Raw genomic sequence first — 27009 nt, forward strand, 5'->3', positions numbered from 1 at the left:
GTGTGGTGGTAGAGCCCTTTGTTCGATGCATTCAATCATTCCGAGATTATGACCATTCTATTTCTGCTTTCAGGACTAGGAAACCAATGATTCTTTCTATTCTCAATGAGGCTAGAAAGCTGAGTGAACTGGTAAATTCCATAGAAGCCTTTGGGAGTGTCTCAACCTTTTGAGCCAGAGCCGGGGGCAATTGAGGATGCTCAGCCGAAGGGGAGTGGTCGCAAACGATCCTCAAGCGTTCCTGCCCACTCGTACATCTTCCCCTGTTGGGAGGGCTGCGTTTGAAGTCAGCTTCCTGCAAAGCCCTTATGCAATGCTCGCAAGACGTGATCATCAACTGCCAGCGGACACGATCAACGGCCCGTTCGTAGCTGATGATTAGACGTTTGGACCACAAGGCTGGGCTGTATCAAAGATCAACCGTGGAGGTTGTCAGCCAGCTTGGGTATGGCTTGGTACAAACGGTGCATGGACCGTGGGGTCTTTTAGACGAATGTCTGAGCGTTGTCCGAAAGTGGCTTGCTGCAGGGGCAGCTGAGCTTTGTAAGGCTTGTATCACCTTTCCTGGATATGTTCAAGGCACCTCTCTCTTCGCTGGACTGTGATAGGATGTATGTGCACGACCACCATACTTTGCGCAACGATTGAGAAGAGCATGAGGCATTTAAGCCTTCTCTGAAGAAAGAGGGTCAAAACTCATACATTTTGTTGGATCATAGATACCACCAAGGGCTGTTCCCTTGATTAAAGCAGTAGAGACATCGTTCTCCCCCTTCCCAATGAAGGTGCAGCCTTATTTCTCTTGTCGTCAAACATGCTCAGTCGCATATGCAAGTCATTAGGGCGCCTTTTCGACTGCGTCAATGCGCAAACTCTAGCGGAATTTCCGGACTCGGCACTTCCCATACCTGTGGGCGGTCATTCAATGGGTATACTGTGTTGATTTTCAAACCCCTCATTAAGTTTCCTGACTCAAGAAGCATCAATGAATCGTAACGTGGCGAGATGATCGAGGCCAGATCACTCGAACCTCCCATAGTGTTATAAATTTTCCTGGACGGTGCTGCCATGACACCCTCGTTCGTGTCTTTTCATATTACTTCTCACACTGAATGCTTTCCCACAGCCCTTATGTGGGCAGATGAAGGGTTTCTCCCCGGTGTGGGAATGACTATGAATCCTTAAACTGGAGGGCCGTGAAAAAGCTTTGTTGCAGACGTGGCAAACATAGCGATCAGAAGTTTGACCGGGAAATGAAGCGGAAGCAGAAGGGGCAATATAGTGATGATGCTGATGTTGATGTTGCCATTGGCCGTTGACTTCCACTGGCGATGTTTCATCAGATTTTGGTGTTGCTGGATTGGCGTTGACTGGAGCAGCTGGTGGAAAAGTGTTCGGAAGAGGTCTTTGTTGGTACATCGACTGGTTTTCGGATGTGCTAACTTGGGAATACGTATAATTAGTGTTAGAAGTTGGTGCATCTGGATAGGTAGCGCCTTGAAAGGCTGCTTGTGGCGATTGAGGCCGTATGCTATTGCCATTAGAAATCGATGGCGGTGACCGTTGCCGATTCACCGCTGGATCTAGACTCTGATAGGTGCCACCAGAATAATGTGACGCAGTCGCTGAGGACTTTTGTGAGCTTGCAGGTGAGTGAAGTGGCCCGTCCAAACCAAGCTGTGGGTCGATAGGGGGTGACGGCGGCCTTATATCGGATTTGCTCATGATCGGTTGGCTATAACTCTGGGGTCTTCGGGCGCTTTTAGTGGTGGCTAATGGTGGCGAACTTCGTAGGTGTGATACAGAATCACGCTCACCTGGGGGCTTTGTTAGAAACACAATAGAAATCATCGTAAAAGGTTCCCTCTAGATGTGCTAACCATCAACCACTGAGCCCGGCCTGGAATTATCCATGTTAATAAGGCTTTGTATCGACGGTAAAGTACGTAGATGGGGGATATCGTCGAGGGGAGGCGACGGCGGGTACGGTCGTCGGTAAACTGGTGACGGACTTCGGTAAGGGCGAGCAGTCAGCGCCGTTGCCATTTCCTCATGCTTGTAATCACGAAGGCGGCGAGGATACGGATCAGAATGACGATGGGCTGATCGCGGAGCAAAGTCTTCCTGCGACCTGTGGTGATTCGAATTGATAATGTGAGATAGGTTCATGTCTGGGAGGTGGTGAATATCAGCCACAAGAAGTAGGAGAAGAGGATGCTGAGAGAAAAGGAAACAAATCGGGTCTGATGCATGTGTGAAGAATCATTTGAGGGCCAGTGCGCAAGCATGCTTGAATGAAAAGTCAATCAATGTGAAGGTAGTTTTTGAGGATGCCGTCACGAGCAGACATGGATGCAGACATTAGGACCTCGTGCTTACAAGGATCAGAAACGGCCCATGTTCATCATAGTCTTTAGCCTCACGTGGTTCTAGTATTTGGCCTTAATCGACCTTTCTTGTTAATTTGCTCTACAACTTTGGGGAGTGCCACAATAGTGATGTACAAGGCCGAATCTCAGACAGCGTGCAAGCGTGACACCAGGCCAGGGACCAGTTGCCGGAGGGCTCTAGACGCCGGCGTGATCCTGTTCTCCGCGTTGATCGTTTTGGCGGGGCTTCCAGTGGGATGGTATGACAGGGGCTAATAGTGTGACGGCCGGTTCACTGTTTTCACACTATCAACTATCAAGAGATTATTGTCCCGAGGTGGCGGCAAAGGAAGCTTTGGGCTGTCAAAATAAGCTGTATCCGACGTGCAGTTCTGTGTCCAGCGGCAATCCCACAAGTTCTGCTTCGCTTGTATGGGAGGAGGAGCGATAGTGCTGACGGGTAACGATCTGAGCGAGGAGTTGCTGGAGGTCGAGTGGTGTTATGATCATTACACAGAACGAGAAGTCACGAAGGTCCCAAATCGCGCCCACGAGCTCCAAGTGTATGGCGAAGCTTCGGATGCAGGAGCTCTGCAAGATCCTAGAGGATGATCCTTGGAAAAAGCCGTGTGATATCGTTCAGGGTTTAGGTTTTTCCTACAACATTGCGGATCACTAGAATTGACCTCAGACTAGGCGTGTGCCAACCGGTCGATCACTGCACCGTGCTTTCGACGGGCTACCAGTATCTTGGAGGTGCGAGCAATGACATGTTGTGCCCAAGGGTTAATAGCACCGTATTGGGGCGTCGTTGGTTTCCTTTCTTTGCTGGCAGCAACCAAACTTCGGAGTTGCCTCATACGGATGCCAAGACCACGACCTTTTCGCCGTCTACCCTCCTGGATCTGAGGACTTGACCCCTTATCATGCACAACATAGCCATACCAGCCTGTGAGCCCGCCTTCCCCGTCCGAGCCCCCGTGCTTGTTCTGCTGGTCGGGTCCGCCTTTAGCTCCCATCCAAGATCTTAGCCGTTGGACATGGGTACCTTCCATGCTATTGGGCACCACCACGCCCTTGGTACCGGCTGATCGACTTGATCGACAAGCACATTTGTCCCTCGACGATCATACGCGGTCCACCTCAAGACCTAAGGATGCGTGGTTTCCCGCCCCCTCCTCTCATTATGGCTTGCACAAAGATCAGATCATTGGCTTAACGGCTTGACCTTTGGACGAAATCCCCCTTTTCTCCGGCACAATCATTCCGTTGACCATGTGAACGTGAAACAACTACTGAGTGCTGCCTCGGTATTCTCCGAGATTGGGACATTCGCTTGGGTCATGCTTGAGATGGATCTGGAAGTCTACAGAAGCAGGACGCAAACAGCAAGTAGTGGAGTGGGTTGATGGAATCTGCACGGTAGTCGAAGCGCAAGCGACCGCCATTCGATAGGGCTCCCGGAAGACTACTGCTGGAGGCTGCTGCAAATGAAAGCCACATTTCTCCACGGCAGTTCGCACCAGACGGCCAAGCCCAATGGAACTCTGCCGCCAACCCGAGGGATGGGTGCTTCGAACCAAGGACATCTCAAAGCACAGGTCAGAAGCTGCTCAGAATCTTCCGAACCCCGCTTGGACGCTCACCATCTTATTGACTCCGCTGCGGACGGATCCCCAGCAGCTCACAAGCCCTCAACCACGAGAATAGAAGCAACTGTTTTTGGGAACCCCTTCGACAGCCTCTCCCCGAGAACAAAATACTCCTCTTCCCGCTTCCGCATCCCCGTCCCAGAGCCTGGGCTTGCAGATGGGACGGTCCGACTTCGATCTCGCTGAACAGCCAGCCCATATGCAAGTCGCCGATCGTGCTCTAAACTCGTAAACTTGGGGACACTTTCCTGTTTGTTGATAGTACCGATATGCTCCCGGGGCAGTTGACGGAGATTTATTTCAACGTCTTTCATGGAACCTATCACTGGTGCGCCTGAACGCCGCGGGCTGCGTATTAGCGAGACTGCTAGGGCATTGTTAAGTCCTATCGAAGTATGTTAGTACTCAAAATGGTCTTACTGCTATTGGCCGCAGAACATACTTTGTGCTCATCACAGGCAGCTTGCGCTGGTTGACAGCTGTCTTGTGAAGCCATCGAACTCATAAATCAGCCTCAACGTCCATACGACAGGGGTCTGTTCGTAACGCTGTAGGGACGGGGGTGGGTCTAGAGCAAGGACGACCTTAAATAGGACGCTGGGTTCTCTCTCACTAAGATTGCAACGCTACCTAGCCAGGCAAGACCTCGCAACCTGACTGAAAACCATGCACAGGTAAGGGGACAGTAATTGAGCTCCGATGCTTTGCTTGAGCCTGACGTACTTGCCCTCTACTGCTCCTCTTTCGTTTCCTTATTTGCAAAATGACACATCAAATTCAGAAGCTGCTGTATGGTTTTGGCGCTTGTGAAGTGCAAGTGCATTTTCAGACGCTTTGATCATGAGAGTGCTCTGCAGGACCTGGTTTTGGATGTAGTGCCAACGGGCAAATATTTCTATTGAACGTTTGATATTGACCCTCGCGATTCTTACAACGTATCCACGCCAGCCCCGCGTCAGTGCTGTGCATCTTTGTGTGCACTGGTAACAAAGGAAGCCCACCGGCTACTGCACGTCACTTTGGACTACAAGCCCAGAGACTTGGGTTCATTCAGGATTTCGGCTACAATCCTCACAATCTTTCATATCAATACGAACATCCGGGTCAAGGTCCCATCAATCCATCAACAGAGTTCGATTGCTCGTCTTCCAGGGTCTTAAGTATCGACTGACCGACGTTCCTATTGCCGCAAAACAACAAGGTATTGCAACCGCATCGGAACAAAAAAAAACGATCTGCCTGGTATGTCCACCTTGCATTAGTGCCTCATATGACTGCCTCATAGCCTTGTAGATGTTGTGATACAGTGCTCCCAGGCAGCTATCGCCCCCCAGGATATCTTCCACGTATTTTACAACGGCGAGTCTTGCAGTTGCAAATCTATTCCTCTTGCTTGTGTTGGACCCCAGCAGCCGCCAGGTGCTGAAGTGTTGTGATTCAACATTGTCGAACAGGAAAGCATAGGCGATTTCAATGCAGTCTCTCCGAGCAATCTGACGCGTAAAGTCGTAACGGCAATTTTAGTTCGATTGAGCCTTAAAACTTTTGTTCCATACACCTTGCCTCCCTGGCGAGTCAAGTCGTAACGGCATCTACACTTTGACTGACGTTCCACCTCAATCACTTTACATACTCTCACTCGCGCCGCTCAACCCCACCTCAACGCAACATCCCTGAGAGATGATTCGCAAAACAAGCGATGAGCGACTAGTATGAGTCAATGATACGAGCAGACCGAAAGTCGAACCCCCACCCCTTCTCTTCAGGCTGTGGCGAAGATCATGCAACTTCAGGGAGCAAAAGCGGTTGCCGAGTGGCCGCGGCTGGTGGTCACAAAGTCTACGCGAGAGAGCTCCAACTTCTTTCAGGCAATGCAAAAATGAATGCCACAGGTTACCCCGCCTCGATAGGTGATGGCAGATCCCAATGATTCCCCAAAATTTAAATTGGAAGGTCAGTTGTAGTGCTTTCAAGCACTGTGTAAAAAGAGAACGTATCAGAATGCTGAGTATGCCTGGGTCAGCCATTTTCAGCGCCGTAGACACTCAGTGAAGCCTTTCCTACCTACTATGCATGATGTGTATACTCTTACCTTTTGATCGGACTCAATAAACGAATATCAAGCTCTGAACAAATGAACAAAATTTTCTTAAGTAGGTATGAATCCAACAAATACACGTAAAACCAAGACCTCAATCGTCTTATTCATCCTGTTGAAGGTTTGACCACTTTCATTATGCCACGAACTCCATCATCGAGGGTTTTCCCCAAGAATTCGGATCCCCATCAGTGCGTCATACCCTGTTTCTTGCTAACCAAGTACACCGCTGTTCACTACATATGTGCAACTTACATGCCTAATACACCAAGCTACCTTCCATAATCCCACTGAACCGGGCTGGCAGAGTGAGATGTATCTTGTGTGATGAATGCTGTCGGTATGGACGGCAGAGATGGAGGGCGTGAATTGCTTTGTTCGAGGCCCTCAAGGGATTAAATCGAAGGGTTACCTAGATGAGGATCCATGGCTGTATACGGAGCTCAAAATTGCTGACGAAGTCTTCATTTGCAGGATGAGGTAAAACAAATACTGTTGCAAACGTATGGCAACAAAGATTGTAGAATACAGCAATGAGGATATATCCTTCTATCATTTGCCATATCTCCTATACCTGTAAAGACCGATAAACAAGGCGATGCATCAGAAGGTAAACCATGAAGTAGCGAGATCAATGCTTGCATGATATTATGCTTCTAAAAATATCTAGCACGAATATTTGATCGAGCAATGAACCCCGGGGATACATGCATGGTCATCAGCCTTTTCCACCCTCCGAACTGAAATGCATGCAATTCTGATTCCCCGCCCCAACTCCCTGCAAAGCAATTGCAAAGTCGGGCGTTCTTGACCTACTAATGCATGATCCAATGAAGCGCCGGCGCCATCCTCCCTTCCTTGTAGTCTATGTATGAGCGGTAGGTCAGTTGACCGTCTATGTGATACCGTAAATTATGTAAATCATCAAGTCGTCATGGTGCATGCTGATTATGAATTCGGCCGTTGCTGCTCCTCGATTTGATCCTCATCCTCTTCGCTCTGCCTTTCACTGACTCTAGACGTTCGAAATGCGTGGTGACCACCAGCGCTGTTTGGTCTGGACTTTCTCACGTCGAGGCTGGAGTATTCACCCAGTGGGGCTCGAGAGACTGGGTGCTGAGACTGTCCTCTCATGCTACCGTCACTCCGCATATGCGGAATGCCGTAGGTGGAGGTGTGCCGTGAATTACTTTGTGACGCGGCAGCGCTATTGCGGTAGGAGTTGCGGACATCCTCAAGACCTCCGAAATTCTCCATGTCTCGTGTGGACCAGCTGGCGCGATGAACGTTCCTAGCTCCAAATGGAAGATTACTTGCTGAGACATCCCTCAAGGCAATGCTGTTTGCTCGGCTCGTGCGGGCTGTGGTGGGTGCCACGAGTGAAACTCGAGACGCAGCCGGGTCGAGAATGCTGCTAGCGTCCTCATCATTCTCTTCGTGAATTTTTGTCTGCCGACGAACATTTTTGACATCAAACCCGGACTTTTTGGTTTCGTGAGTTACAGTGCTTGGAGCAGGCGCCGTAGGTGGGAGATCTTTGGCTGCCATCTCGATGTGAGCAAAGTATCGCTCGCGATAACCAGCCCAGCTACGAGGCTTAAAATCTTCGTGATTGCGGGTGAGAGACATGTAGCTGGATATCGCGCCGACAATGATGGCAATCAATAAGACTATCGTCAATACACCCTGTATCACGATAATCACAATGCCGATTACTGTAGTCGTGATTCGAGGTAGGTTGAAGCGAGGGTCGAAGGCAGCCGCAAGAGCAACTGTTGCGACCTTACTGAAGCCCAGCAGATAGACGACCAAGGCATTCAAACGAGCACCTTCAAACGGTTTCGCGGCGATGATAGCGAATAGAGCAAGACATTCTACCACAAGAAGCCCGAAGACTTGAGTCATGGGATGACCAGCAGCTCCACCGTAGAAGCATGCTCTGATGAATTCGTAGAAAAGCCACGCGGCGAAAAACCACCATCGTGTTCTTCGGAAACGTGCCGTCAGCCAACCTTTCTGTAAGATGAACTGCTCATCTTGATGCACTTCCACTTGCTGTGTATCGCCACGAACATAATGCACTGATTTGATAGGTAGAGACCCCAAAGAAGGCTTTGAAGTCGACTTCTCCAACCTTCCACTCTCCAATCCTAAACCAATCACTGGTACAACTCCTAGCATTCGCCGTCTCTCGAAATGCAGCCTGTTTTGTCTGACCTCGTAGTGACCGTAACGAAGGCGTTCATAACATGTTGTGCCTGCCAGATAGGACATTGCAGCAAAGAACACGATGAAAACAAGGGCAGCGATTGCTGTAGCGCCGCCGTATCCGTGGAAGGTAAAGTGGAAAAGCGTGAGGAACATCATCATGAAGAACCCGATGAACATTATCCGTGTAGTCGTTTGGACCGCGTAGGATATCCAATGGACTCGAAAGTAGCCTAGTCGATCAGTCTTCACTATATTTTTCTTACTGAGACCTTCTAAGATCCATTTTAATGCCACAACCGCGAAGACCATCAAGACAACAAGGATTAAAAACCACAGAAAGCCAGTCATGAAAGCGTTCGAAGCCGGTATATTCTCCTGTGAGAGTGTACCTGCGAAGCCAGAATAGTTCCCGGGGATTGGCAATCCGGGTTTGACGGGCGTCCCGTACCACGGCGATGCAACGCTGTTGCTCGATTGGTCTCTTTTAGCGATAGCATGTTCTATGCTTCGTTGCATTAGAATCTTCCTAGAGTCTTCGGGAGAATCGGTCCATCGCTTGTAAATATCAACTGCCGTTCGCTTGTAAATCTTAGACAATTGATACCCTCCACCAATGCTGTCTGACGATGGTCCAGAGCCTGCGGCGCCGACCATGCTGATGTTTCCCTTATTTGAGCCAATCAGTTGATTGATGCTGTTCTGCATCGATTCGCTGTAGATCATGCCACCAGCCCATGCAAAATTGCTCCACCATGCAACAACAACGCTTGGCCAATTGACGGAGAGGGCTCCGGTATAATATATATGATGGAAGACGGCAAAAACGACGAAGATCGATAGTGAATGTGCGTAATGTGTACGCACTGTGGGGATATGGCTGCCATAAGCTATTGTTGCAAAAGAGGCAACCACAGCGACGAGTGTGAACAAGCCCAGCACGGTGCCGACCGCTACTGGTTGTGAGAAAGTTGCTCCGTTGGTAATGATTGCCGAGTAGCAGCCGATCTCTGATCTTGTTGAATTGGCAAATACGCGTAGGATAGCTTGGCCCTCTAAGTCTGGTACAGACAAAGCTATCGGAATGACACCAGCTACGTCACTCTGGGACACAGGGATGATCCCATTGGCGGTGATGGGTACGCTGCGATTCATAGGGCAAAGACTTGAAGGTGTCAGTATTTAACGAATATACCTCATCGAGAGCTGGATTACTTGCCTGTATATTTGGGCATTGCACGGATTGAAGGTGAGATCAAATCGAGCCTCGCCATACGCATATACCCCGATGTACACTAGCTTCTCATCAGCCTATTCATCATGCGTATATACATCTCACATTCGTACTCATCAAACTCTCATTGGCGACGTTTGTGTTTCCCTCCAAATGGAATAGCACAGTCATGTTGTCTTGGTAGTACGCAGCGTCAAAGCGAGTGACATTGATCAGTGAGCTGCCTAAGCAGTCCCCGAAATTTTGAGTGTAGATGGAGGGTTTTCGATCATCAGGGACGAAGACATTCTCGCCATCATCTGTCGTTATCGGTACATATTTTGGCGCCGAGGAAGCTTTGGTCAGAGTCGAGAGAAAAGAGAGGAAGACCGCAAGCAGGACTAGCGATTGCTGCAAGGGTCGAGCCATTGTAGAAATGACAAGATATTGAACGAAGGTGAGGCCGTCCGAGATATCCGCGACCTTCTAACGAGTGGAGGTGTGCGTGTACAACGTACGCCAAGGTGAGATACTTGGAGGTCCAGATAACGGTCCGCCTAAATCACAAGCTCGTTGTATGCGGAATCCGGGGGCGGAGGTCCATTCTGAGATCACTGCTAGGTACACCAGCGAGGAGGGCGCTGGAATGACCGACAGTGAGCAAAGGGGGGGAGGTGGAAAGCGCAATTGGGAGCTCGTATAGTTCTATGGGGATAAAACGTGTGACAGGGAAGCTGCGGCAAAAGTGGAAATTCACATGTGGCTGGCTAGCGCGCACGGCACTTTGCGTTGCACCATCAATGCTCCCTGCAATCTTCAATGGCTATGACTTCTTCTGCATTTACTTTGCCATCTTCCAGTAACACGCAATAAAGCCCATATGGCGGGTACATTCAAAGCCATGGGATTTTCACATTTCAATAATTATGGCGATCTCTTTCTGAGAGGAGCTCGGTCGATCCCTCACTGGCCGCGTAGCTCCCCCGCCGTTCCTCTCTAAGGGCCCGCAGAGCCCAAAGGATCAGGGACCTGCCGGCGCTTGGATCTGACATCTCTGGGCGGCGCAGGGGTAGCCGGGCCCCGTAGATTGATGCATTCGAGTCAGCAGCCGTCTACATAGGATGTGTGGTATCTCTAAAGGAGAGAAGTGAAGAGAAGTGAAGAAAGTAAAGGGAAAGCAGAAGGTTGATCTGTAGTGGGAGCTTCTATTCATCTCGCTATCACGCGTCTAACTTCAATTTATCTAACAAGTCATCGATCTTCTCCAATAGGATCTGATAATTTCTTGCCTCCCCAGCTAGCTCGTCATCAACCTCCTCGCCGTCCAAGGTTCTGATCCTTCCAGTCTCCATGGATCCGGGCAGAGCAATGCTCTGCTGCAGTGGTAATCCCACATCGACGCCCTCATCTAAAGGGTTCGACCAAGGCTTGTCAACTCCGTGCTGTTGTTGTTCCTCTTCCAAGGCCTTCTGCTGTGCAGCTTCAATATCCTCCTCCAACATCTCCTCGATGCCGGAGTCTTCAAATCGAAGCCTGAAGCGCTCGGAGAGATAATATCGTATGTCATCCAGCAATTCAATTGTATCGGTTTCTTGTCGAGCCTGGATTCTCCCAGCACTTTCCTTGACAATCACTTCGAACTCGGGCTCATCAACAAAGGACTCGAACCGCATGGCGATGTAGCGAGCTGCAAACTCTTCTAATCGGGGAACATGAAGCTGCCAAGCTGCGCGAATGACTTCGTAAATATCGAGTACATCCTGTGCTTGCCCGGTAGTCGATGGAACTGAGGCGTCCATTGCATCTAGCCGAGTTGGGATCTGTGACATAGTGCCGCTTCCCAAAGTACTGATTACGACTGCCGCCCTCATCTTCAATTTATCAATAAACAAAGAGTCTGCAGTGTAGAGTGCGTCGAGAGCAAGTTCCAGAGGGATGTCCGTCTTCTCCGTGTAAAGAAAGGTAAGCACAATTTCCAGTACCTCTGGCGTACAATCAACATATATGATATGAAGATGGCCAGGAGACTGAGCTTCGCGGAAGGAAGATGAAAACATTGCGGCAAAGTATTCAGAGCGCATGAGCATGGCACGGTGCGCGGGAAATAGTACGGACTTGCGGGATTCTCTCAACGGCGAAGACGAACGCGACTGCCCGGAGAGAGGTCCAAGTGGGATTCCATTCAGTGAGCCAGCGGTATGCCGAAACATCTGCTCCAGGTGAAATGACTGGGATTCTTCGGCATCTGCAATTTCGTCTGCCCTTAATAAAACATCTGCAAATATGCTGTTATTCCTGTCCCATCGCACTTCACTAGCGGTGTCCACCGTGGTGGTCACTTTATGTCTCAGGACGCTCTCAGTAAACCAAGACTCAAGCTGGTCTCTGCCTTTCTCGACTTCAGCAGTCCGCTTTTGTCTCGCAATTCGGCGGTCACTGTTTTGCAGGATCGCATCCCACAGATCACGAATTTCCAAATGTTTACTAATCTTGTCAAGTGCTTCTAGAATCTCATCTTCCGTAAACCCAGTGCCTGGTCCTCCACCGACTTCATTTGGCAACTCGCCCAGATATAGATACCTGATAGCAATGCTGAAAGCTTGAGGTGGTAAAATGGATGGCAATTTCCAAGATGTTGCATCGGAGGCGGCGGCCAACTTCTTTGAAAAGTAGGGCGACCTGGAGGAGAGGATAAACTTATGGAGACGGAAAGACTCTTGATCCGCAGTGACTAGAATGTCAGATGTCTGAGGATGCTCTCTGCTCAATAAAGAGGTGATATACGAAGCGAAAGGCTGCAACGGATCTGTGGACTTTGAGTAGTCATATTCTAGGAGAAGTCTTCGGATTTTGTCATTTAATGCATTGTAGAGACACCTCTCGCCCTGAAAAGTATCTCGTTCACACAGCGCACCGGACTCAAGCAACAGCTGCACAACCTCATAATGGCCGCAAAGACTTGCCTGAAAATTGCATGTTAGTACGCCCCTTCTTGGCTTCTTCTATTGCTTACTATCGTACCAAGATCAACGGCGTGTAGTCGAATCGATCTCGAGCATTGAGGTTCGCGCCTTCGGTCAAAGCCTCTTGACTGCCCTTCAGATCTCCGCGACGGCAGGCATCACAAAGTTTCAGGAATACATCGCTTGTGTCAAGTGGATTATCTTCCCTCAGCGTACCGTCTTTGATGAGTTTCTGCTCTTCTTGAAGACTGGCTTCTATCTCGACCTTTTTCAGAACCATCCTAAGAGAAGATCGGATGCGACACTGACCAGCAGCTGTCTGGAAAAGAAGAAATTGGAGTCGCCATACGTCATTAGAGAGCTCTCTCTTTGGTGCTAACCCCTTTAGTGCCCGGCGTTCGTTGCTCGGACAACACCCGAATAGTAAATGTTAGCCAAGCCCTCAGCCTGGCACAGCGCAATAGGCTTGTGGTAATGAAGTGTGCTTTCATCTAGCATCGGCATTTGATACTTGAAGGTACTACTTTTGCTTCGAGCTGCTGGCAGGTCATCGCTTCCGTTATGGCAGACTCGGAGAAATACGAGGTCTTGCAAACCATTGGTATGTATTGAACTACGTGGTTCTTTAGAGTAGGCGCATGCTCAATCTTCGCAGGTCATGGTTCTTTTGGAGTCATACGGAAGGTTCGCCGCAGATCGGATGGTCTCGTAAGCTTCGAATGCCCAAAATGAAAGCGTTCATAGCCTTATAGCCATCCAGGTTCTTTGCCGCAAGGAAATCTCGTATATCAAGATGTCACAGAAAGAGCGAGAACAGCTACACGCCGAATTTTCCATCCTCAACTCACTCAAACACGCGAATATAGTCGGCTACTATCATCGTGAACATTTGAAGGCCACCCAGGAGCTGTACCTGTATATGGAGTATTGCGGCGGTGGTGACTTAGGAAAAGAGATTCAGAAGCTGAAGACTAAGAACCAATATGCGGATGAGGAATATGTGTGGAGTGTGTTCTCCCAAATCGTTGCTGCTCTCTATAGATGTCATTATGGCACCGATCCTCCAGAAGTTGGGAAAGCAGTCGGTCCTGGGGAAGAGGTTAGGACTAAATTGAAGACTAAGGACACGGTCATGATCCTGCATCGAGATCTGAAACCTGAGAATGGTGAGTAGTGTCTATCAAAATTGCGTACGAGCTCACAAAGGTAGTCTTCCTCGGCGCAGATAGTTCGGTCAAACTTGGAGACTTCGGCCTCTCCAAGCTTATGCAGTCTCACGATTTCGCTTCGACATACGTTGGCACCCCATTCTATATGTCGCCCGAGATATGTGCTGCAGAGAAGTACACACTTCATTCCGACATTTGGTCACTGGGCTGCATCATGTACGAGCTTTGTGCAAGGACGCAACCCTTCAACGCCAAAACTCATTTCCACCTTATCCAGAAAATCAAGGAAGGCAAAGTTGATCCACTTCCAAGCGTGTACTCGCAGGAGCTTCAGAGCGTCATAAGAAGCTGCTTGCAGACCAACCCACTGAAAAGACCAGATACGGCAACGTTGCTGAATTTGCCTGCCATGCGGATAATGAGGAAGGAGAGAGAAATGGTTGAGCTCGGGCGCGTGCTCAAGGATAAGGAGGAGCACGCCACGCTTAAGGCTCGCGAAGCCGACGCCAAGGTCATCAACATGGATAGCGAACGAGAGAAATTGAGAGCTGAGATCGAAGCAACACTGCGAAGAGAATGGGAAGTGAAAGCGGGGCTTGAGATCTCAAGGCAGGTACAGCTTGAGAAGGAACGGCTGAACAGGATATTCGAGAGTGAATTACAGTTGAGGACTAAAACAGAGGTCGAGAGACAGCTTCGCTCGAGGTCGTCATCGAAAACGTCACAGACATCACAAAACTCTGAGCCATCGAATTCTTCAGCATCTTCGAGAAGTTCACTTACCTCAGAAACACTATGCGTCAGCTCAAACAAGGATAGTGGCACCTCGCCCGAGTGCGAAACTCATTTATCTTCGATTAGCACCGCAGCAGACACCGATTTTCCTTCATTTACAGACTTGAGCAGCCTCTCACTAGACTCACCGGCAGCAGGGCCGATTTCAAAGCCCGATGAAATCAAGTCAAGGACTCCGCCCCAAAAGAGGCCACGCGGTCCTCTTGCTAGGGCGAGAACACAATTTGACTCGCCAATGGACATCCAGATGGTCGACCCGTCGCCAATGTCAATTGCTTGCTTATCGCTTTCACCACGACGAAATGAAGCCGCACAGACGACAAACATTCCTATTAGGGGAAACATCTTCGCAACCGCAGCCAGCAAGCGGCTGGCTCCAAAATTTCGATCACCTCGCGCCTCGTTCATCGCCGAGGAAGATGAAGATGAGGATAACATACCAGACTTACCCTCACCAACTCGGCCTCCACTAAAGATGCCGGATCCCTTCAAAGCACCAACACGACCTGGCATGCTTAGGCAAAAAACCGCACCTATGAATCGTCTGAATCCTCAAGCACCTAGGCTATTTACGCCAACAGCCGTAGAGCGACCCTCTCGCGTACCATCACCTCCAAGTAATAAACAGACAGGGGGCTTCTCACCGGCCAGGAAAGCCCCCCAAAACCGCCGTCAAGCAGTACGGAGAACGACATGCTCAAGGCTGTCGTAAATAGGAATTTACAGAACGCCGGGGGAGAACACTAGTGGAACTCGCGCAAGCTAGGGCAGGGATGCCGAGCCAGGCGCAGAAGATTGAGAAGATCGCTCTGTTTGGGGACGGAGGTAGTAGGAAGGAAAACGTGCCAATCTGGGATCCGGAGAAGGATGAGATGCCGAGCCCTTTCTTGGTGAGGGGAGGCAAAGGTACGAGGAGGTTGTGATGTATATTGGAGATATGGATGAGATGCTGAGTGTTGTGTAAAGGCTTGCGAGTCGTGTTGGATGATGGCCTATGGCGTTAAGAGCGAGCGAAGAGACTATGCAGATCGATTTCAATACCAAACCCTTGGTTCGAAGTCGGATCGAAAGGGAAAAGAATCCAAAAACGAGTACGCCTGATTTTGGTGGTCAATTGCGCCTTGCTCTCATCCTACGCCTTCAGTCACTTCGCTGCTTAGTACCAAAATGATAGCTCTGGTGGAAAGTCTTAGCTGTGTGCTAGTTTATTGGCTTCGAAGCGTATGATACCTCCGAAAGACGTACTGGAACCTAGTACGGAAGAAGCCGCAGGTGCACACCTTCACAACGAAATTGCACTTAAGGTGGTATAAAGCCTGAGTCGGGTCATCCTCATTATGTAAGACTTCAAACGCTCAGGTGAGATTGTATTCACATTCCTGGCCGTCAACTTCTGATGTAGAACGACTCGCGCAGGCTTAGAGGTGCGGTGAGACAAAGGAACATCATAGAGTTAGGCAAGCTGCCGGTGTATGGAGAGATGGGCAAATTTAGAAGAGTATCAACTTAAAGCCTTGATCTGATAGATGATTCCTCAACAATATATTTGAAACAGAAGGCCACGGTAAACACAGTGCTCGAAAAGGTATACTGTGCGAACATTGACGCAGCTTCCGAGCAGATTCATCTCAACGTAATATGACCAATTGCGACGCACAGTCACTGAACTGTTTTCAGGTATTTTTGATATGCAAGATGGAAGCGACTTTGTACAACTTTTTGATTTGTCGACGAGTCGAAATGGCGAACTTACCTAGAACATTACCTGGCTCTCAGTATGTCACCGATTTCGTTGCGTTCAGCAGTGCATGAGATCGGCTTTGTAATGAAGCCGCTGCCGCACATGACTCCAATTTCCCATGTAAGAAATCGGTGCCAGTACATTGAACTCGCATCATTCATGGACGTCTTTTTCGAAGGACCGAGCAGCAACTTAGAAGGTCGAGCCAGGCCGAGCCAGCTCATAAAAGTGTCGAGCTTCTGTCTTGTCAAGTCTATAGACGCGAGGATCTGTCATTGAAGCAGAGTAAATTGATTGCACGATGTCTCCATGTTTTCATATGAGAAGGCTCCTTGCTACCGTCACAGAAGGCGGGTAATTAGGCCCCCGTTGCGCACAAGATACTTCTGTGGCAGGTTCTTAAGAAGCTGATGGACCGTTCGGGTTTCCGACGACCTCGGCCAAATACATTGAGATTGGAGATTTGTTGGCCAAAGAAGACCAATCGTGGATCAAGAGGAACCAGTAAGGATTTGATAGCAGCGTCTTGCGGAATAGCCTGCCAAAGGGGCCAGCTGCTCTTTAATCAACAGAGGGCAGCCAACATGCGCCTAACAGCAATTAAGATCTTCAGAATCGAACGATTTGGCTTGTGAGGACGACTACGCCATGAAGCAATCAACTCAATCGTTTCAAGACTGCAGAGCCGCCACCAGAGGTCTGGGCTCCCAAGACCTTGTGGCTTGCCTAAATGTTGAAGGCTTGATAGTAAAGTGCTGGCAACGGTTTCGGCGCTTTCGAACTTTCGAAGATGACATCGACCGTTTTGGGACGCGGGAGTCCTAGCTTCATTTAAGCTTGTCAAACTTACGATGATCTTCGCCACTCAGCGGCCAAAGAAGGAGCCAAGATCTTTGACATCTGCCCTGCAGGGCAGCGCCAGATCACTCACGCGTCTCAAATAGGCAACCGAAGCTATTCAGAGCTTCAACTATACCCTAGCTCATCTTATACGAATGCCACTTGTTTGGCGAGCGTCCGCACCCACGTGAGTTCGATCTTTATTAGTCAGGGGTATCTGGCATGGTGGGGTCTGTGCCTATACGGCGATGTACATCCTGATTTCCTTTGCGGGCTTTGTATTTCAAAAGATTTTGCGTCTTTGAGTTGCGCCGGAGGAGCAGCTTCCGGCGGGACGTTTCTTATGATCTTCAACCAAAAGCTCTAAAAATAGGCAACTAAGCTGTAGGGCCGGGGTCAATGGTAGGCCATTCCCGCACGGGAGGCTCTTCAGAATGTGTATACGAGGGATTGTCATGGACCGAACAGAGGCGATGGTATCGAGAATCGATGATGGCGATCAGAAGTGGCCTCCCGGAAGTCTACGAGTGTGGGGATAGCAAACATGTTCTGGGCGTCTGATGATGATGCAAAGTCGCAGTGCGGAGGGATGGCGGAAGCGCCGGAGGCCAGCAAGATTGGAGCTTTTGGGAGATTGGAATACGAGCTGTCATGCAGGTCGAGCTCTGGCCAGGTCAGCACTCGGTGCCCCTGGAAAGCATAACCGATGTCAGATTGAACAATCTGCTGTCTGTGTGTGTCTCTGCTGACCCAACGAACGACCGTGCTACAGCTGTCGGCACGCACACATGTAGGGTACAGGTGCAATCTCTTTCGCTGGTGGGGGAGTCCAGGGAGTACTCGTAGCGAGCCAAGCAACATCGCGTCTCAGGATGATTGCTGCAGCTTATGCATGTCCCCTCGGTCGGTCTCAAAGGAAGAAGCCGTTGCGGCGCGCCAGACCCTTGCCTGATGCTGCGTCACTACGACTACTAGGTAGCAAAAGCTTTGAGGGTTTGGAGATGGCCTGAAAGCAACGCTAGAAGCAACTAAAGGGCAGATAGCTTAGATAGGTGCGACCGCTGACCAGGGAGCCTCTGCGTGTATCTTGCGTGTCTTTTCGTTGAGAAGTGCCCTGTAATCTACCGCGCTTCGCCTCAGACTGGTGAAAGAATCTCAAACGCCTAAAACGAGTGATTGCCGTCGAACTTGCTAGGGTTCGTCGTCTGCCTATCCTCCCCAACCTTGGCCCGACCATGGATATACGAACGGCCATCTGATCAGCATCACATTGTCTCGATAGAACCGCAGGGCAAAGACAAAATCGCTGTGACTGGGGGAACAGATAGGGACAGAGCGACCCAACTAGAATTAGCGTCAATCTCCGGGGCGCCTTTTGGGCTAGTACCGAAATTCTCACTTCCCTCAAAGCTGCGTTCACAACCTCTCACCAACCACCATTACCACCAGCCATCCACCTCACCGTCTCTCGTTTTCCCTCGTTCGTTTCTCAACAGTCCATTGCGACATCACGATCGTTACTCCAGTCCAACAGCTATCCTGTGGCCCCCGCTTGGATCTAACATTCACATTGCCTTCGATGCTACTTTTTTCCGCCCGAGAAGCTGGTTACGACGGATAAAGGAATTCCCTGCCATCATCGCGGCTTTGAGGCAGCCAGGGCACTTGAGTAAAAAGATACTACGTTCGTTGTCTTTTGGGGGCTTCCAGCGCACCCACAATGGCTCCCCAACCACCTCGTCTCAAAGTTCTCTCGGGTACGTTCGAATTCGATGGGACGCGTGCATAAAATATTCTTGACCTTCACTTGCTGACAACTGTCCATCGAACAGTTGGTGGTAATGCTACAAGTGCATTCATGTCATGGCGCCTACAGGCAACCAATGCTTGCGATGTGACACTGGTCTGGAAGAATGGCTACGATGCTGTTTCACAATATGGCATTTCATTCAAGTAAGCTCGCTCTACATTCAAGCGCCCTTTCCACGTCTTCTTATTGACCGATTTAGGTCCAAATTGTTCGGAAATGAGCGATTCAAACCTCGTCATGGTAAGTTTTCGTAATTGGGATTTTTTTCTGGCTCTGCAAAGCTGACGGTTTGCAGTGGTGAGGAGCCCTGATGACGCTTCGGGTCGAAAAGGCGCCTTCGATTATGTTCTACTTTGCGTGAAAGCCCTACCCGACGTCTATGATCTCGCTTCGGTCATAGAGTCCGTGGTCACACCTCAACACACCTGCATCCTCGTCAATACTTCACACACTTTGGGAATCGAATCTCATATAGAGCAAAGATTTCCAACCAATGTTGTCTTGTCCTTGGTGTCTGGAGCCGAGATCGTGCAATTAGGAGCTAGTGAATTCGAACACATGGGCGCCACGGATGTCTGGGTTGGGCCTGCAAACAAGAATGAGACTATTCCACCCGTGATCCAGAAGGATATGGCCGACGCTTTGGCAATGACTTTGAACACTGGGCAAGTTGATTGCCAAGTTTCCGAAAACATCAGACAGCAGCAATTCGAACGAGTCATTGGGTAGGTTTAGGGCAGAGGCTCTCACGTTTTGCACTTACGCTGACCTTATCTAGTCCTATCGCCTTTCATCCAGCCAGCGTGTTGTTCGAAACACCGACGCATTCTGAACTCATCGAGAAAGTAGGGGTGCGTAGCATGGTGACAGGTATCATAGATGAGCTGCTGGAACTAGCAACCTCGCAAGGCTGCATATTTGGCCGAGATTTTAAGCAGTCCACAATCCATAAGATGACTCAACCACAGGACAGTACTAGCATCATGTATCAGGACTTCGCCGCAAAGCGCCCGATGGAGGTCGAGACGTATCTTGGGTCTCCAATCCAGTTGGCTCAGGATACAAACATATGCTGCCCGAGAATCGAAACCCTCTACGCCTTGATGCACCATTGTAACATCGTCAACCAGCAAAAGCCGCTACCCACACCGGCACCAAATGCGGGGGCTGGTCCTGTTCCGCCTCCTGCACGAACGTCGTCTAACGGCCCACCACCACCTCGCCCACCGATGAACGGTGGTCCAAACGGCATGAATGGCAATGGTGCTCGAGGTGGCCGAACGCCTTCCATGGGTGGTCCCCCAATGCGTCGCGGGGGAGGGCCGCCTATGAACGGGTACCCTCCAAGACATGCTAACGGTTACCCTCCGCGGGGTCCATCCAGCCAACTGTCAAGACGCCCATCCTTCGAGGGTGAGGATCTAGGGGAGTTTAGTCACGTTGTGCTTTATGGTGATATTCCTGAAGGTGGCGTAGCTCCGACCTATGGTGATATGAGCAATGGCGCCCCCAATCCCTCGGACCTCGCTTTGCGTGAGCGAGAATTGTCGCTTCGCCAACGAGAGCTGCAGTTAAGAGAGCAGGAATACAGAATGCGTCGTGGAGGTGGAAGAAGGCCAACCCCTTCAAGAGGGGGCTTCGATGATGACGATGATGACGACGACTTCTTTGATCCAGCGGCCAACGGACCACCAATGCAAAATGTTGACCCTGAACAGATTGACATGATGAGCGTCACCTCTCGCCGCAACCGGAGGATGCCTAGCCATAGCCAAATACGACAAAACCCGGAAGGTATGATGGGTCGACCTGGTGGCATGCGTCAAAGCTACGGCAGAGGAGGTTTCAACGGGCGGAATCGATCGTCGGCACAGCTAGTTGACAGCAGCATGCCCAGCTTGCATGAAAACCTTCTTGAGAATCCAATGATGGGCTATTCTTCCAATAGATATGGCAATGTTGATAGGAGAGAGATGGCTACCGAATCTCGGACAAACTCATTGACGGCAGCGCGGCTAAGTGAGCTGCAGGGAGCAGGTAACAACGCTGGCATGAATGGGGCATACCCAAGTCCTTCGGTAGCACGGAGAACTAGCCAATCTCCCGGCAACCCTTTCGCGGGGAGTAACATGCGGAGATCATCACCACCAGAAGCGGGTTATATGGGTCCGGGTCCGATGCAGCGCAATGGAGGCCCGTCGCCTCCAAACATGCGCCAGCCTGTCCCACGCCATCCGCCGGGGCAAGGAAATTCAGTCGCACCTCACCAGGTTGAACAATACGCAGGGGTGAGCAACTTGTACCCCCCAAGGGCCCTGTCCAAAAGACCGTACGTAGTCTGACTGGTAGTGCGAGCGCCAGCGCGGGGAGTGGCGATAGTGCTCCTGCCGATTCCGATCCTTCCGCCCACAGCAGCCAAAGCAGCCTTGCACCCCGCCTCAACAACGCCCGCTATCCTGTTGGACAGCATGTCGGCGCCCATTAGGAGGCCGATCGCAACGAATCAGCCTTCACACCTATCCCTCATCACGTTTGAGAGCTAGCAAATCTGTCAAATGTACTCGACTTACTTTTTTGGACCAAGACGTTTGATTGCGGCGTCCAGAATTGCATTAACTTCGATTCTGCGCACATCGATCCTTTACCTTCTCCTAATTCGCCATCAGTCCAGAAGAGTATGTTTTGGCAACTAGAGCGAAGTTTAATGGCATCGAGAGTGGGAGGCTATGAGCAAGCCTCTAACACGAAAATAACAGTACACGACACAAAAAGATTCGATTCTCGTCTAATCGTACATACGCACATACAAGTTCGCGGGCAAGCAAAATGCATTTTCAAAAATTAATAAACGTTATAATCTGGCATCTCAACATTTTCATGGCGTCCTCGTCCGCTATCGTTCTCTGGGGGTTTCCGGCTTTGAATGTGGGATGGGTTGTGGATAGACATGGGGAAGCCTAGCATATATAGGTGTGGGTCTGCATGAAATGACACATGGTGGAGCGCAAGCGAGGTACAAAAGGAGAAGTGAAAGCGCGTCAGTGGGGCCTCAATGACGAGCAGCTGACTTTGCTGGTACGGTGACTGCGTGTTAGCTAGAAGATCATGGCATCTAGGAATGAAAATGAACCAGACATATGTTTTCGTCCCTTGACCCCACAACTTCAAAGCAATGTGTTTTCTTTCCTGTACGAAGTGTTGAGTCGGTGTAGAAAAGAGTGATTACCTGGTGAGAAACACAATCCCGCCAACCTCTATGACTTACTCCACCACACTCTCCCCAATAACTCACTCAGCACAAGGACCATGTCCAACCACGCCCGCCCCTCAACCATGCACATCAACTCTCACCAAACACCTGGCGCCCCTCATAACGCGACCGCTTCCCACAACGCGTCCACAGCCTCTGCTCACACTCCCTCTAGCAGCACAATCAGCAGCAATGTAAACAGAAACAGACAGTACACGCATCTCCACGCGCAACTCGCCCAACTGAATGCCCAAATGGCTGATATGGAGAATCTGCTTGGTATGACCGCCGTGCAGGCGGAGTATATGCGGGGATTGGGGGGTTGGTGGGGTGGCGCGTGAGTCTTACTCATCCATTACATCTGACAGAGGAGAGGGTGGGAGGGAGTGCTCATTAGGATTTTCGTGCTGAGGAGGTATTTTGACTGATGCTTGTCTTTTCCCTACAGGTTTATGGCTGCCTCAAAGATTCTGGGAGAAGAGACGGCGAGTGCGGCGGCGGGCTCTGTGGCTTCGAAGGGGGAGAAGTGAGGGATCGAAGAATCAATGGCTCTTACATGCAGTGGTGCGATGCATGGGAGTGAGATTGGATGTCATGGGAAGTATAGACCGAAGGAGCATGGGTCAAGAGACAAGAGTCAAGTGGCGACAAGAGTGATATTGTACGTGATGAAGGGGTTGGGGACTCGAGGCTGTCTCAACGCTCTACATGATATGGAATGACTTGACGACTGCGTGTCACATGGATTGAAGACTGAGAGCGTATGCTCTATAGGGACATTTTAGAGACCATGCTTCGAGCCTGATGGGTTGGGAAGGATAAGACTATTTGAGAAGAAGTGATCACTGAGCACTCAATCTTTCTGTTTGAATGTGTACTCGCATGTCTCTATAAACCATCGCCGTCTATCCACCAGTCCACGCGCCTGCGTCGTTGCCCTTGTTCTCCCGAAACTATGTACACAACATATAGTGCAAACCCTATCTTTATTCCATGCATGGCTCGTCACTATCATCGCTGTGTTCCCCAACGGACCCTAGGATAGTTCGTTCCCAACAACCAACACCTCGGAACTCCTGCCTAGATGATTACTCGTAGAAAGACTCCTTCACATAAGACAGATAATCAGAAAACCCATAAATCAAATTACATTGCGCACTTCTGACACTAGGGTCAGACGCGGTGATATCACTTTGCGAGTCATTCCAAAAAGAAAAAATTCCACAAAATGTAGACCAGCCTTGTAAGATAGAGTAGAAAGATCAGAAGATATTGCTGGCGTAAGAGTGTTCGTGTGTGGTGAGAAGCTTTCCGCAGCTTTGCAAGGAATGCCGATCTTGGAGATTCAGTGCGTGTTTCCATTAAAAGGGCAGGCTCGGGCGAAATTGCTTCTTAGGCAACCATCATAGCCAAGTTCGACGGGACGCTGGGTGATGTTCCTCAATCGTGTTTGAAAGAATCTGGAGAGAATGTGAAACGATTCAACTTCACAAGCTCATGGTGAGCCACTCCCATTCTTGACTCCCATTACCAGGCCCACCAGCCATTGCGGTTGGCTGAGCACCACCCATGATGCTGGACATGCCACTCATACCACCGTGCATAGCTGAGTGATTGGCGATATCTTTATTTCGAGCAGCTGTAGATGAAGCCTTCCCACTGATATCGTCTGCGTCAGCCATTTCAGCTTCTTGTAAACCATCTCCACTCTTATTTGTATTTGCCTTTGAGTGCCTACGCTGACGTTTAGGGACAACGGTAGTGGATGGCCTACTTTGAGTGGACACTGATGAGGGTTTGGGGGGCGCAGCCGCGATGGCAACAACGCCGCTCTTACCAGAAGATGTCCCTGGTCCATAGCTTGTAGGCGTACTGCCAGCAGTTGATCCTGAACCATAGGTAGAAGGGGGCGATGCCGAATCGTTCTGCCCACCTCTTGTAGGAGTAGGAGTAGCAGCAGCCGCCTGGTTGACAGAGTTCTTCCGCGAGTTCTTCTTTGAGGACCTTGTTGAGGCGGCACCGACTGGCAGCTGGTGGCCACTTCCCCTGTTCCGCTTCTTGATGACGTCTGTCTTCAAGGAAAGAGGTCGAACCACACCATGCAATTTCAAAAAGAGGCCACAAGCGTTGCACAATGGATGCCCTTCGGGATTTCGGCGCCATAGTGGTGTGGTCTGCGTAAAGCAATTAGTGCAGGTTGTTGGAACCCCATTGTTGTCTCCGGATTTGGACCCGTCCGGGCTGGATGGACGAGAGGGCACAGTACTACTGAAGCCAGAGATCGGAGGAGAACTGGGAGAAGATTGTGGACGGCCATTCATGGATATTTGTTGGCCAAAATTCAGGACATTAGGAGTCGAGCTTGTGCGCGGAATCTTTTGCTGCCGTGGATCGTTACTCCTCTTTCGAACGTCACTGACGGAAGCCGATGGTCCGCGACTGTGATTTACGGGGCCGTCGGGAGACCAATCCTGGGGTGAGGAAACCATTTCGGTTCCACCTATGGTTACTTGCTTCTTCGGACCACCACCAGCGAGCCGCGAGGCCATGTTGTGCATCTGCCCCCCATCCCAAGACATACTGTGCCGTACATCAAGTGGAGGATCCTCTACCGGCGAGTAGTCAGTCTGCATCATCATCGTTCCCTCTGGAAAAGACGATCGTTCGTCTTCTTCGTTGTCTGAGTCGTCGCCGAAAGTAAAGATATTCTCATTGCGTGCAGACATTGTGCCTTGCATTTGACTATCCGGATGCTCTGGGCGTAGAACATGAGAAGGATTGACATGTTGTTGCATGGAATAAGCAGGCGTTGGGAAGCTTGACAGACCTCCTGTGCTGCTTGCAGAGTTCAGCATTGTGTCATGGCCCATATTGAACATGTAGTGCTGCTGCATATCATTGTTGAAATGTGGTGCCCGATGAATCGGTATGTTCTGTGCTCGTCCACGGTGCACTTCCATGTTTTCGTACAGTGGCTGTGGTGTCGATCCACTGGATGGACGGGTTGAATCTGGAGGCGATCTGAAGTCACCAGCACTCAAGGGATATCCATCCATACCCTTGCCGTAGTGATTGGGGATACCAGCACTATTGATTGGGGAAATGTTTGGAGAGAAGCCAAAGTTCGAATTGACCCCAGCAGAGTTCAGAATTGGATCATCCATATTATAGTCATTCATATTGAAAGATAGCTGTTGTGGAAAGGAGTTGGCATGAACAAGAAATCCGGGATGATGGGACTGATCCAGTGAATAGTCAACCAGACCATGGTCCGGATCCGCATCGCTGGGAATCATGATGCTAGGAGCGGCAGTTGCTTGGACTTGAGGGGAGAACTCAGCAGGACGTTTTCGACCCTGGAACCAAATCAGCATATGCACCACCAGCTGTCAAGACATCATACTTTGGTCTCGTCAATACTTGTCTTTCGAACTCGCCTTTGGACATAATCAAATTCTCTGCTCCGGGCCCGCTCTTGCGAAGGGGCGGACGGTGGGAAATGTGAAAAAGCACCATGCTGCTGTTGGGGTTCTTTTCGTTGCTTAATGGGAATGGCTGCTACTACCGTATTCGGTGGTGGAGTTGGAGGAGAAGGGGTGAGATTGGCAGGAGACGCAGTTGAGTTGGGAAGTATGAAATCGTCAATGTTCATGTCATCTGCGTTGATGTTCGATTCAGGTACAGAGAGTCCATTTCGAAGCTGCGCAATTCCAGAAGGCTGCCGTGTTCTGGTGCGCTGCTGCAATTCATTGAATCTACAGAACGGATGTGCTCATTAGCAGTCATTCAGCTTAGACGCAGGATTCACGGCGGTTTAAAGCGCAGGTACGACCCACCTCGCCTGCTCCCGTTCCTTGCGTTTGAGGTTCATCGCCATCATCCGCCAGGTCAGGTTATCCATGCGCTCTTGGTTTGGCAGCTGGTGCTTGGTCCTGCTCCAGAGCTTCCACATCTGGATCCCCAGTGGGTCCTCTTTCGCCATTTCGTCCGGGTGGCTAGAGTCCGGGCCTCCTGCGTCGTCTTTGTAGGAAGGGAATATGGCATCTTGGAGGACCTCTTTGCGCGCCTTCTGTCTCTCGGGTGAGGAATCCAGCGTGTTCTGGGAACGAAGCGGGGGAGCATGCAGGTCGGCTTGTTGGCGGTTAGCTGCCGTCACAGAGGGTCGCATAGCTTGCGGTAGCGGAGGGGCACTGCTAGAATGGTAGGAGAAGGCGTCATGAGTGTTGAGCCTTGGTCGTCGGAGTGGTAGAAAGCGAGTCGAACAGGATGGTGAAGGCTGGAGGTGTGTGTATAGGGTAGAAGGAGAGTGAAAAATGTTCGATGCGGCCAAATGCGCTAAAGAGAATCCAATGGTGAATTTGGGTGATGGCTTGCACGAGTCGAGATTGGATGCACTCCCGCACTTTGCAGTTGATGAGCGTGGGGTCAACCGCTACCTCTCACTAGTTCTAGAGCACTTTTTTACGCCTCCGCGTGTTGGAAGCTAAATACCTTAACCAAATACAGATGGCCAACGACCAACCAGACGGGCAGCCTGGGCTATGCAACCTTGCTCGTCTAGACTGAAGATGCGAAAGGTTTCGGCTCAACGATCTTGCTATGTCGAAAGCTCTGCCGGATGTAGGGTCAACAGCTTGCCGCTTCTTGGAAAGATCAAGTCGTCGCGACTCGACGGAGCACACAGCGAACGCACATGATCGCGAGGAGAAGGGGAGGATGGACTGAGGGATGGGCGAGGGGAGCAGGAAGATCTGCAGTTGACCTTCAGGGTCAAACGCAAATGGACCAATACCTGCTAGTCTACAATAGCCGGAGGGAGGGATACTAGGGCCCAGTGGCCCACAAAGGGAAGCCAGGAAGGGCTCGAGGGATCGTCTGCACCGTGTGTCAGGATGAACGGC

General features: G+C 50.3%; 7 protein-coding genes across 7 annotated transcripts; 2 read left to right on the forward strand and 5 right to left on the reverse strand.

Moving 5' to 3' along the window:
• Window positions 1-1041: 1041 nt before the first annotated feature.
• Window positions 1042-2169, reverse strand: KY384_006392 (uncharacterized protein; the record flags this gene model as incomplete). Its single annotated transcript, XM_044814888.1, has 2 exons — window positions 1042-1817; window positions 1881-2169. The coding sequence occupies 2 exons, from the start codon at window positions 2167-2169 to the stop codon at window positions 1042-1044; spliced, it is 1065 nt and encodes a 354-aa protein (XP_044667988.1).
• A 563-nt stretch (window positions 2170-2732) lies between these two features.
• On the reverse strand, window positions 2733-3424 carry KY384_006393 (uncharacterized protein; the record flags this gene model as incomplete). The annotated part of the gene is made up of 2 exons (XM_044814889.1): window positions 2733-2943; window positions 3063-3424. 2 exons carry the CDS (start codon window positions 3422-3424, stop codon window positions 2733-2735), a joined length of 573 nt encoding a protein of 190 aa, XP_044667989.1.
• A 3643-nt stretch (window positions 3425-7067) lies between these two features.
• KY384_006394 (uncharacterized protein) lies at window positions 7068-9482 on the reverse strand (the record flags this gene model as incomplete). The annotated part of the gene is made up of 1 exon (XM_044814890.1): window positions 7068-9482. One exon carries the CDS (start codon window positions 9480-9482, stop codon window positions 7068-7070), a length of 2415 nt encoding a protein of 804 aa, XP_044667990.1.
• Window positions 9483-10760: 1278 nt separating this feature from the next.
• KY384_006395 (uncharacterized protein) lies at window positions 10761-12783 on the reverse strand (the record flags this gene model as incomplete). Its single annotated transcript, XM_044814891.1, has 2 exons — window positions 10761-12503; window positions 12562-12783. 2 exons carry the CDS (start codon window positions 12781-12783, stop codon window positions 10761-10763), a joined length of 1965 nt encoding a protein of 654 aa, XP_044667991.1.
• Window positions 12784-13064: 281 nt separating this feature from the next.
• KY384_006396 (uncharacterized protein) lies at window positions 13065-15373 on the forward strand (the record flags this gene model as incomplete). Its single annotated transcript, XM_044814892.1, has 5 exons — window positions 13065-13104; window positions 13159-13211; window positions 13264-13669; window positions 13714-15068; window positions 15184-15373. Coding segments are annotated over 5 exons (2044 nt in total), but the record flags the coding sequence as incomplete, so codon positions are not given.
• A 3395-nt stretch (window positions 15374-18768) lies between these two features.
• KY384_006397 (uncharacterized protein) lies at window positions 18769-21343 on the forward strand (the record flags this gene model as incomplete). The annotated part of the gene is made up of 6 exons (XM_044814893.1): window positions 18769-18805; window positions 18881-19001; window positions 19058-19098; window positions 19154-19583; window positions 19637-21146; window positions 21170-21343. The coding sequence occupies 6 exons, from the start codon at window positions 18769-18771 to the stop codon at window positions 21341-21343; spliced, it is 2313 nt and encodes a 770-aa protein (XP_044667993.1).
• A 2252-nt stretch (window positions 21344-23595) lies between these two features.
• Window positions 23596-26276, reverse strand: KY384_006398 (uncharacterized protein; the record flags this gene model as incomplete). Its single annotated transcript, XM_044814894.1, has 3 exons — window positions 23596-25464; window positions 25512-25863; window positions 25945-26276. The coding sequence occupies 3 exons, from the start codon at window positions 26274-26276 to the stop codon at window positions 23596-23598; spliced, it is 2553 nt and encodes an 850-aa protein (XP_044667994.1).
• Between the last annotated feature and the right edge of the window lie 733 nt (window positions 26277-27009).

This window comes from Bacidia gigantensis (assembly GCF_019456465.1).
Source record: "Bacidia gigantensis strain McMullin 20006 chromosome Unknown contig_249, whole genome shotgun sequence".
Classification (NCBI taxonomy): Eukaryota; Fungi; Ascomycota; class Lecanoromycetes; order Lecanorales; family Ramalinaceae; genus Bacidia; species Bacidia gigantensis.